Source organism: Thalia democratica, chromosome 4, assembly GCF_965202585.1.
Source record: "Thalia democratica chromosome 4, ktThaDemo2.hap1.1, whole genome shotgun sequence".
In the NCBI taxonomy this organism is placed as follows: Eukaryota; Metazoa; Chordata; class Thaliacea; order Salpida; family Salpidae; genus Thalia; species Thalia democratica.
This window is the reverse complement of record NC_139168.1, coordinates 17,335,867-17,348,745: the sequence shown is the minus strand read 5'-3', so window position 1 is coordinate 17,348,745 and position 12,879 is coordinate 17,335,867. Positions and strand designations below refer to the sequence as shown.

The 12,879-nt window shown below is 27.2% G+C and overlaps 1 protein-coding gene across 1 annotated transcript; it reads left to right on the top strand.

Moving 5' to 3' along the window:
- Window positions 1–5,162: 5,162 nt before the first annotated feature.
- On the top strand, window positions 5,163–11,139 carry LOC145833087 (microfibril-associated glycoprotein 4-like). Its single transcript, XM_082940285.1, has 6 exons — window positions 5,163–5,223; window positions 5,943–6,104; window positions 7,584–7,717; window positions 7,957–8,053; window positions 9,638–9,709; window positions 10,958–11,139. The coding sequence occupies exons 1-6, from the start codon at window positions 5,163–5,165 to the stop codon at window positions 11,137–11,139; spliced, it is 708 nt and encodes a 235-aa protein (XP_082796411.1).
- Window positions 11,140–12,879: the final 1,740 nt, after the last annotated feature.

Sequence of the window (12,879 nt, the reverse complement as noted above, 5' to 3'; positions counted from 1 at the left end):
TTTTTATAGTAGAATTTTAGCTAAGCTATAAGTAGCTTTTTACAGATTTCTATATCCTTCTATAGTTTTTGAGATGAGTACCTCAAATTCTGATGAAATTTTCCTGTTGTAACAAAGTTGAAAAACTAAAAATCTTATGACAAAAAACAACAAAAAAACAGATTTTTTGTATGTTTTGGTTAAAAAGTTTTTGTGGCAAAATACACTCAAGATATTTTGAAACCTTTCAAAGTCTCAGAATATTTTGACCTTTTTATAAACTCAGGCTGACCAAAGACAGTTTTAAGTTTTTTTTTAATATTAAGAATGATTTTACCAAATTTCTAGTTAAATTAATTCGATTTAGTTTTAATAGTTTATCTTTCATAATCGTTACAATTAAGAAAAAATAATTTTGTTTTATATTAGTCTGTAAAAACTCAGATTGACTCAAAAGGACAGTTTAAAGTCACCCAGGATAGTTTTTGGTAACTCAAAACAGATTTTTGATTAAAAAAGTGGCAACCCTGTTTATGTATGTTGTATATTTACAAATATTTATAAATCTTTTCGTTTTGCTATACAAATTACAAATTTGTTAAAAAAAAATCTAAAGGTTAGTTTTCAACTTACACTCAACTGACATACATTTATCTTTTTAAAATCAGTAAAAGTATGTTGATTAACTCATTCATAGTAGTTTTGCATCTTTTTTTTGACACGCTAATCCTTTTTTATTTTACTGCTTTCTGTATTGTTCTAAACCAGAATTTCCCAGAATATTGTAAGGCTCCCTTCAAAGAAGTAAAAAAGCTATGGCCCCTTCCAACAAGATTTTTCTCAAATAACTTCCCTTATTCCAAATAACACCCTAGAGCAGGGACTTCCCAAAGTGGGCCAAGTGGCCCCCTAGGGGCCATGACAGATACTCAGGGGGCCATGAGCAGCAAAGGGGGAAGAGGGGGGGCCATGAGCAGTAAAGGAGCCACAGGGGGGCCATAAGGCCATAACTTGAAACTTACACTAGATATTCTTGAGTTGCAGATGAAGAGCAAAAAAAAAAGGTCTTATGTGTATTTTATGGTAGTTTAGAAACTTACACTAGATATTCTTGAGTTGCAGATGAAGAGCAAAAAAAAAAAAAAGGTCTTATGTGTATAGTTTATGAGTAACCTTTATGTTGAAGGGGGCCATTGCTTTTTCAAACTCTTTAAAGGGGGCCATTTGCAAAAAAGTTTGGGAAACCCTGCCATAGACCTTGCTTTTGTCTTTTTGCTCTCCACCTTCAACTCCAGAATATACAGTATAGCTTTCAAACTATGACCTCATGACTTCCCCTTCTCCAGCTTATGGCTCTTTGCTGCTCATGCCTCCCCTAAATTTCTGTTATGGCTCCCAAGGGGATCACTTGGCCCACTCTAGGAAACCAAGTTCTAAACTATGCTAAAATCAGATTTGCCAAAAAGTTTGGAATCCTGTAAAAACCAAAATTTAACTATTCAGGCATAAAAATGTGGATTTTGAGAAATTTTGAAACAAATCCTTGTTACCAAAAATAACTAAAAACCTTGAAAAACCTTGAATTTTTAACTACTTATATAACTGAAGTGATGAAATTTGAATTAGACTCAAAAAGTCTGTCATAAAGATAATTTTTGTATCATTCAAAATTTGATTTATTAGAAAACACATTAAATGAAGCTTTACAATATGTTATCAATGTTGTTATACAATTTATAAAATTTTTGAACTTATAATTTTATGCTTAAAAAAGACCATAAAACTTAACTTGTTCTTTAAAAATCCTGTAAAAATTTTCAAAAAGCCTTGAGCAAATTTGTGAAACTTTCATGTTTCCCTTTTCAAAGTTCTTTCATAAAGTTGAACACCTTTTGTAGTTGGTGGGCCAGATAGCAGGTGTTTTTAACATAAACTGGCCCATTAGATTTTGTAAAATTATTTTTATAAGGTTTGTCTCCCCAACAATTACAACAAATGCATTAATAAAATAATATGATTTTTTTTATTTTTAAGTTATGTTATCTTTTAAATTTTATTCAGATAGTTTTTTCAATATTTTTTAAGACAAATTTTATTTTTAAAAACATACTTGCACCCAATTTTATAAAATTCCAAAATTATTTATATTTCATTTGTATATAACTATAATACGTTTTAGGGTAGAGAGCATTTATTATGTTAATTATTGGCAAGTAGTCTTGCGGGCTAGGTTCACATATTTTCTCAAACAGCAACCTTTTGCTTGCAACTTTATTTTAACTTGATCAACTAAAATGTTTTTTTTTATGACAAATTTGTTCATATATGTCATTGACTTAATTTTCTTATCAAACTATAATTTAAATACAACATAATTTTAAAAACTAAGAAGTGTCTAAAATAATTTTCAAATTATTCGTCTGTTTGTTGTTTTAAATAGGTCTGACAAAAGAAATAGTTTTTGATAAATCTGGCATGCCATTAAAAAAGTTTCTGACTAATATTCCAATTAATAAACAATAAAATATTTGAAGTATAATCTAGCATTAATAACTTTATATATTATGAATTAGCTTTATTTGGTACCACCAAATTATGTTTCGTGGATCTGATATATAACTGCTTAGAAAATGATTTAATTTAAATATGTCACTATGTAGTAAATTATATAAGTTTTAGACTAATAGTACAATGTAAAGGGCAAAGGGGACACACACTGGACTCAAAATGTGCTGAACAGAAAATACAGAATGTAATTTTGTATCAAGTCAAGATTTGTAAACAAGTTTAAAAATATAATTTTAATGAAACTCAAAATTATATCAATTAAAATTTAGAACTAAATAAAAATATTCTTCTACATTAGGGCTGGGCAACGTAAATAGTGTTGACGGGCCGGGTCCAAAAAAAAGTCCTCAGCGGGCCGGAGCATTTTGAGTTAGTGATCTACTGGAATTAGCTGGATCCTTTTTTAGATCCGGATCCTAATTTGAAAATATTATCCTGATTCGGCTAAATACTAATTTTAAACAAAGATCCGGATCCGAATGGAAGCTAATTTGAAAAAAAATTCGATCTGGCTGGATGCTAATTGATAGGGAATTTCAGAATTTTGAATCAATATATTAATTACCAAGGTTCTCAAGTATGAAATTTTGTGTTAATTTTTATTAAGTATTCATAACTCTATATTTATTATAACTCTGGACTGAATTAATACTAGTTAGTCTTATAAAAACAATAACTTACTAAAAAATACTTGAGCCTAATATTTCAAGCTAAAACACTAAAAAATTGTTAACTATCCGAAATTATCTAATTTTGGCTATCCTTGGCTGAAGTTTTCATTAATAATATTATTCAGAAGTTAACTAATATTACAAAATTAAACTACTACCTTTTAATTTAAACAAACTAATAAAGATATATTACATATTTTTGCACGTATAAAAGAAACAAAACAACAAATAATTCTGATATAATAAACAGTCTACCATAAAAAGCAAAAAAATAAAACTAAAAGATCTCATGAAACACTTAAGCTTAATCATATATTACAGTTATTTAAATCTAGTTGCATGACGGTTTGGGAAAATCTGCAATTGCACTGAAATACCGATTAGGTTTGAAATTAGCTTATCCTTGTAAATGTTTATGGTCGGAAATGTTTGTTTTTAAATGTATGAAGTTTCGAACAAAACAACTTGTTTCATAGTCATAATCTGAAGTTGACAAACTTTGGCTAGTTCAATAACACATAAAAATATATCAAAAAATTTACTAAAAGCAACGAAAATTATATGTTTGATTTAAATTTTCATATCTACATATTTGAAAACCAGTTAAACCTAGATAAAAAACTACTTTGGCTTAAAATTCTAGTACTTTTACTTTCAAAATATCAAATAGTAATGATCAACTTGTAAAACTTAATTAAGTTTTGTACTCTAAAAATAATATTATCAAACAATTCATCTAAAATACTTTTGTATAAGTACTGACATAAAATAACAAAATACTAAAATAAAAAAGAGATTAATTTTTAATTAAACATGATAACCATATTAATTTAGTAGACTTTTAGATTAAGATCAGTTTCACTAATGAAAATAGTACTAAATGAAAAACTAACATGTAAAACTGCCATATTATATTTTAAATGTAAGGTTGAAGAGTTAAGCAAGAATAATTACACTAAAAAGAAGTCAATGAGACATATTTGGATCATCAAAGCTTTTAACAAGTTGTTTAAAATCTGGAAGTATATTCGAAGTAGATATTCTCAGTAATGACTGCAGATTGGTATCAGTAAGATTTGAATGCAGCTAAGTTTTGTTTATATACATGGTTGAGAATGTTTGTTGGCAAATATATGTAGACCCAAACAGAACAAGTAACTTCATTGCCATCTTTTTAAAATTAACAAACTTTGACTTGTTAAGTAGGGCATATAATCTGTCAAACTTTCAAGGTTTGGATTTTTTTTTAGTGTACTGTCACATTGAAGTTTAGCAGTTCTAACTGTAAATTACTAGGTGCATTTTCGGTGTCAAACGTCAACTATGATGACACAATGACAAATTCTTCTATTAGTTGTTGAAAGTCTGCAAAACGACGACCAAACTCATTATCAAGTGAAACTATTGTCATCAATTGGTCACCACTTAACTAAACCATATAATTAATCAAAAAGTCATAAATAAAATAAAAAACAATAGCAGAAAAGAGTGGAAATTGTAGTCTCAACTTAAAATATTTTATAAAAATTTAATGTTGAGCAGTTTGGTTTAAAATAGTTGTCAATGTTTGAAAAATTTTTTGTTTACTTTTCTAAACAAGTATAAAAATAACTCACTACACATCTGGGAAAGACAGCAATTTTAAACACGTCCATTTTTTATGAAAGTGATTATGGTAGGTAAGATCATCAAAATTTGTTCAGCAAACAATTATTTTTGGATATTTTGAGAAAGGATTACTTCAACTGACTCGAAACAGGAAAAGATACTTTAACAAAAGAGTGTTTTAATCACCACAAAAATAGAAAGCCAATTTTACAAATGTTTTCAGGGTCAAAGACTTACATTTTTGTTTTATTAGAATAATCTAAAAAGGTTTTGTACAAATTTTGTAATATTTACATTGGTTTGCCGGATTTTGAAAAAATTTTGTAAATTTTAAAAATGCTTAGCGGGACCGGATCAAATTTGTTTTTGGGCGGTATTCCAATTAAATTTAAAAAAGGTTTAGGGGCTGGTCATTTTCACTTCGCGGGCCGTACGTTGCCCACCTCTATTCTAGATCATGCAAGTTAAACTCATATTTAGGTATTTTGTTGTAGCTTGCAGACTTATACTTTATTTTAAATATAAAGTTTTGATAATAAAAAAAACAATCTACTAAGATTTTTCAATGAAAGTCAGAAAAATAAGTTCTACAGGGTGTATTTTAAGGTTACATTTATTGAATCTGTCTAAAATTTTTATAAACATTTATTTTATAATTTTGCTGGCAACTTTTAGTTAAAAGAATTTAATATAAGTATTTTAATAAATATACATGTTTCTCCTGCTTGGGCTTAAAGTACAGTAATCTTGGAAGGTTAACTAGGTTAAGTACAAAAATATTTTTAGATGTTTTCTAATTACATAACTTCTTATTAGGTTCTTATTTTTGCAAAAAAAAAACTGATTACCAAAATTTTAAAGCAAAAATTTTAGATTTGTAACCATAAAAAATGAAATTAATTGTTTTAATTTCTGGTGTCCCTAATAACTAGACTATTTTGCGTATCAGAAGGCAGTTTCAAAATCTACTTTACACATAAACATATATATTTATATATAATGTCAAGAACGTTGATAAATATAAACTAACTAACCAAAATAAATAATTGAAAATTCAGTTTTACAGTCATAATATGAAATTGTTTGTTTTATTATTATTCAACATTTTGTATATAGCCAAATGTGACTGGACTCTTTCTACTTCTGATGACGAGGACCAAAGTCTTGGTGGACTTTCCACAAATCGCCACGTTAGAAGTCTGTCTGGAAATGAAGATCAAAAGGAAGGCAGTGGAATGGGTGAAGTAGGAGTTACTGGAAATTTAGGTCCCCAGAGTCGTTTAGAATCAGTTGTAGAGTATCTTAGAAGAGATAACATAGAAAACAAAAAGAAAATACATGTTATGAGTGAAAAGCAAGAAAAATTAGAAGAAAAATTCAATAAATTAAAAGGCAACCATAAAAGTTTGGCTGACAACTACTATAAACTAAAACGAACTCTTAAAGCAGAAAATAAAACATCCAACAAGAAAATCAAAGAGAAATTAAGTACATTGAGTAAATACAAAAAAAAGTTAGAGGATAGATTCAAAAACATCAATATAAACTATAACAGATTGAAAAATCTTATGAAAATTTTTATGGGAGGTTGCTTTAGTTGTTTAGTATTTACAATTTAAATAATGTTTTTAAGTTCACAACAAAGATTAAATTTGTATACATATACAAACATGAAACTACAAGAAGTATGCTATAAATAAACTTAATAAGTGTACTAATCAACTTTGTTTTAAACTAAAAGTGTAATAAAATAAGCATTCATAGACATCAGTTATGAGTTTATAAAATTATGAGCGTAATTCAAGTTTTTACCACAAAATACTTCTTATAATGTTTAGAATATTATTATTTTAACTAAAGTGTACCTTGGTACTGCAGTTTGCCAACCCCTGAAGTATACAAAATTAATTAAAGTAAATGGGGAGGTAAATCACTTTTTTCACATTTTGATCTTATTTTGTAGAGTTTTAACTAAGCTACAAGCTGCAATCACAGATTTCTAATTTTCAAAATAAATTTTGAGATATAGGTGGTTAAAGTTAGTTAGTGTAATATGTTTTTTATTGAAGGCGCAAACTAAAAAAAGCAAAATAGACTTTTTCACTAAAAATCTATCTCCTACATTTTTTGAGAGAAATATCTTTAAATTTTCGAGAAGTATTCCTTGCAATATTTATAGAATTCTGTCTCAACAAAATTTCTAATATTTTAGTTTTTTATAACAATTTTTATAGAATTTTTTTTTTGCAACAGATTTTATAAATATTGCAAGGAACGTTTTCTGAAAACATGAATTACTTATCTTAAAAAACTTGAAGGAGACAGATTTTTAGTGAAATTGTCTTTGTTTTTTGTTTTTCTAGTTTGCGCTTCCTATAAGAACTTTTTGCACTCTACATCTTTAACTGGTTATATCTCATGAATTACTTTGAAATTAAAAATCAGTAAAATGCATCCTGTAGCTTAGTTAAATCTTAACAAATTAAAATCAAAATATGAAAAAGTGATTTAGCCCTCCTATGGTCATAACTTATTGCTTAGTTAGTGGGTTTTGTTTACCCACACTTGTTATATTTGCACTCTACATATATGTTATATTGTTAAAATTTAGAACATAAAAAAACATAATTGTTTTTATGTCAGTTTGTACTTGTACCATTAAAAAAAGTCTATATTTACTGCACTTGATATAGAAAAAAGTGGTGACCCATACAATTGTTACTTTAATATTGTTAATTCTTGTAAACATAATTTTAGCACGTGATTGCAATGATGTCAAGAAAATCAACTCTAGAGCTCAAGATGGTGTTTTTACAATAAATCCTTTTAAAAATGCTGAAAAAACTGTAGAAGCTTTTTGTGAATTCGACTCTGATAATACTGGATGGACTGTCAGTTTTTTTTTTGTTAACTTAATGATATAGATGCATTAAAACTTAAAAGTTTATTTTTGGTTTTCTAATTTTTTTTTTAACTTTCAAATTCAGCCAAAAGAAAACTTAGTAATTTTTTTTCTTCACCAAAAATGTTATAAAACTTTGAAATTAAATATTTTTTGAACATAGCAGCATTAAAACATATTTTTATGCATATCAATATCAGTAGTAATCCTCTTTATAACATTGTTCAGGTCTTACAAAGAAGGACAGACTCATCAACAAGCTTCAAAAGAAATTGGTTAGATTACCTCAAGGGGTTTGGTGATAAAAACGGAAATTACTGGATTGGTTCGTTTGAATATCAGTATACCTTGTTTTTATGTTATTAATGATAAGATAAATAATCAAGTATTTTGTTGACCAATTTAAGACTTTAATTTTTTTTTAAAGTTTAAATACTATAAAAAGTAAGTAAATATTGTTCAATATGATAAAAATCTAATAATTTTAAGGGTTAAGGAACATGTATTCAATTCTGAAAAATAAAGATTATGTTTTAAGAATTGAAATGGAGAAGTTTAATGGAGAAACAGCATATGCAGTATACGAGTTAGTTTATTTATTCATTTTAAACACAACTTAGAACTTATAAAAACAAAAAGAAATATACAAAATACTTAAGTTATTTAAAATAGTTTCAAATTAAAATATTTTTAATTCCTCAAATTTATTCATTGTTAACTTTCCTTTTGTACGTTTATTACAACATCAACCATAGCTTACACATTTTGTTTAATTGAAATTTATGTTAAAGACTAGCTTTTTCCTTCAAATGATTATGACTTTTGCTCGTTTATACTTTTAAGTAAGGAGCATAAAGTTTTAATTTTACCACTTTGATCATTAGACCAAAATCTATAATAAACTGAGACCTGGGTTTGTTGTTATTGTAGTCAGTCAGTTGCCACCTTGCAGTAATCAATCTACAAGCGGTTTATCATGTTTTACCGTTTGCTGGTATGATTAGTAACTTCAGCCATTTTTAGTTGTTGTGCAACGTTTGATAAATTGCTCTTGGTACGCTTGTTTTGAATACTATCAAAAAAGAACATCAGCAAAAGTCTAACAATGCTAAGCTTGGATTTATGCAAACTCAGGTCCGTGATGCAAACTCAGGTCAACAGGTCTGATCATACCAAAAACCCTGGTCTCAGTTTACTGAAGGCTTATGGTCTGATGATCTAAGTGGTGTGATTAAAACTATGTGTTAACTTGAACTTGTCTCACGGCATACTAAATTCCAACCTTAGCTCTGTTAGACTTCAGCTGATGTTTTCTTTGATTAAGAATTAAAAATAGTTTGTGTATTATTTAGTATTAAAAATATGTTTAATTATTTTTAGTCAGTTTTACCTGAGCCATGAATCTAGAAAGTTTATATTACATGTTGGCCAGTACACAGGAACTGCAGGTTAATTTTTAGTTTTATATATTATACTTTTTAGTTCATTTTTTGACAACTAAAAGTTATTTTATTCTCTAATTACATGTATGATTTGTAAAGCATAGTCCTTTGAAATTTCTACATAATTTATTGGTGTTTTTAATTTTTAATAAAGATATATAGTAGTGTGTTCTTAATAACAACAATAGTTACAACAAAGGTGTTGGGTGTAGTATTGGACTTGATGCTCAACTTAAAAAATAGAAAACCTAATGTTTTAATATAAAACTGTAAATACTTTAAATTTTTCAAATAAACTTTTGTTTAAAACCTTTTTTGTAACTGTAGTAATACTATCATACAAATTTAGTTTAAAAGTATACAGTTAATGGTTTTAATAAATACTTGTAAACTCTACGCATCACTAATCAAAAATAATTTCGCCACTGGTTACTAAGTAATGATAATTAATATTTTTTCTAACATAGGTAATTCCCTGGCCTATCATAACGGAATGAAATTCTCAACTGCAGACCAAGATAACGACGCAGCTCCAAATGGTAAGTACTTATTAATTATTTATTTAACAACTCATTCTATTCATTGGTCCTTGTCGTCAGAAATTATAAGGCTAATAAGCGTCAGGCTAAAGAAGTTTTTTTGTCGATGCTGGCAAAATGTTAAAATAAAAAAAACAATTATTGTTTATTTCCAATAAATATATTTCAATATAAGAATCTCAAACTTGAATTGATTCCTTTCTTAAATCTGTTTTCTCTACATATTAAAGTTGTCAACATTTCTCGCTACAAATGTTTTAAAATTTATCAGTTTGTATTGTTTTTCTGACTAAATGTGAATTTCTTTCAAAATAAGGATTTGGTTTTTGTAAATTGAAGTCATACTATTTATAAGTGTTTATATGAATGACGAGATGGTGTTTCTAAGAGATGAATTTAATATTTTTATCATCTTATTTTGCAGACTCGATTAGGGTTAAGTTTCAGTATAAAAAAATTGTTTGACAGTGATGTACCTATCAATTGAAATTATTGATCTATCGGATCCATAAAATTAAAATGCCGCCGGAATCGGACCTTATTTTGAAATTAACATCCGGCCATTTGTGGTTCTGAATCTCATTTTGAAATTACGATCTGGCCGGATCCAGAGATTATTTTGAAATGACGATCCCTCTAGATTCTATGAAACTCTCAAAGTTCTCGTTATGTCTAGTATAAATTTCAATCCAATTCCTTAAATATTTCTATTATTTTTTTTCAAATGCCCTACTTTAAGCATTAAGCTTTATCTATAACCTTAGGATCCAACCGGATCTGGACCCAAAAAGGTATTATCCTATCGAATCCGGATCTGGACAGTTGGATCCAGTAGACCATTAATTGAAACATTTCTATTCACTTGTGAGATGGAAATGAATATATTAGTGTTGCTGAAGTTAGAGTTATTTGAAATCATAATGATGTTTTCAAGGACCCGTGTCTAATTTAAAACTAAAATAATTCAAAATGTACCAACAAGTCCTATCATTTTAGACTAATGATTTCTAAAGACAATTTGTATCTCGTTTTAATGTAAAAAAAAATATTTATGTTTAATACTCCTTTTTTGATTTGAATATGTTTTTAAAGTCGAGACCTTAATTTAAAATTAGGAATATCCGGATTATATTAAAACAATTCTAATAAAAAAATTACTTTAAACGACCATTTAAAACTAGAACTAGATACAATATTGTATTAAAATTTATTAATTATTTTGATATAAAGAAGAAATATATTTTTTAGGAAATTGCTCTATTGAGTTTGGAGGCTTTGGAGGATGGTGGTTTAATAACTGCCATCATGCTAATTTGAATGGGGAATACCAGAATCCGAGTAAAACTAATGCATGGGGACTGAGATGGACTGACTTCAATGGTATCTACTCACTCAAGAAGGTAGTAATGAAGGTGAAAAGAAAACTTTAATTATTAGAACGTGAAAAAGAAGCTGATTTTTTGAAAATTAAAAAATAACTTTTTTTATTTTATTTGAGTCTGATCTGAATCTTCTAACATAAAAGTTGTTTTCTAAAATGAGTTTTATTGCGTTGTGCTATAAACTATTTAATAATTTACTTCTTAAAACTCACTACTTGTCAAGTGAAAATGTACTTATGTATGCTATTAATAGATGCTAAAATTATTTTTCATTTAAAGTATTTTCAAATAATTACTGTTGACTTTTTCAATGATATAACTTTATTTACAATGTTTTATATGTATAGATTTTGTTTTAGCGTTTCATTATGTAGGTTTTACTTTTGTTTAGCAGTTTGTTAGTAACAATATTTTAATTTTTTGTTGGTTATAAGTGTACTTAAGTCTCCACAGAAAAAATTAAAAGAACAAGGCTTATTTATAAAAAAATCAGTTGTCTAAGACTAACAACTTTTAATAATAATTTTCTAAAACGATAGTTTTTATTATAAATTCAATATTTTTTTCAAATTGAAACTATTTCAAGCTTTGATAAGAAGACCAAATAAAAAAAAACATTTTATTGGTTTTAAAAATATTTAGTTATTAGTATTTATTGTATTTAGAAGTTCATGTTTTTAGAACTATTCCCAATCATAAACAAGTTTTAAGAATTTGAAGTAAACATATTTTTCAAAAGGTTTTGAAAGCAACATTTCAATTTACATACTTTGAAATATTGGTTTTGTTTTACAAAATATATTTATGCATACACTCATAATAAAATAATGTGTTTTGTTTTTACCGTACAACATTTGATAGTTCAAAATTGTTTAAAATTTTAATGATCAAAATAATTTCAGCCCAAAAAATAAATTAAGTTAACATTATTTAGTTGCATCAGAATAATTATGTTAAACATAACATCTATAAGATCTGGTTTAGGAGTTGTTTTTGAACGAATCATTAAAAGCGATATATAAAACTGACTTTTGCAATAGTATTTTCAGTGAAGATGTTTCAAATATTTGAGATAATATGTTTTTTTTATTGTATGAAAATTTAATAATAAAATACTATTGGAGAAGTGCTGAAAAAATTAATATTTTTATATAACTTTTGTTTACCAGAAGAACATACATAGTTCCTACGCGTAAGATCTGTTTTTTATAATATTGGCAAAATGTCAGTTCTCCAATAAATAAAAATTCACAAAGAAAATTAGAATTTTCTGTTAACAATTCAAAATTTAAAGTCAATCGTTTATTAATAGAAATCCTGGTTCATATGTTAACAAGAAACAGTTCAAAATTGCACAAAGACAAAATTGTACGAAGACAAGTTTGCACAAGGGCTCAAAATTGCACGAGGGAACAAGATTGCACAAAGACAATTTTGCACCAAGGCTCAATTTTGTACGAGTTACATTTTTTCACGAGATTGAAAAAAACAGAAAAATAACTAGAAAACAAATTAAAGAAAAAAAGCTACCAACCGAGGGTTAGGGGTAACAGTGATAAAAAAAACTAAACTAAATAAAATTCAATCCGTGCAAAATTGTTTGCTCGTGCTAAAATGTCTTCGTGCAATTATATACCCTCGTGCAGAAGTGTCTTCGTGCAAAAGTATCTTTGTGCACTCGTACAAATTTGACAGCTACTCATGTTAACAAGTTAAAACACAGAAACATATGCTATTTTAATAAAGAAATAGTTCTGTAAAAATTTGTTTTTAATTTTCTTTATAATA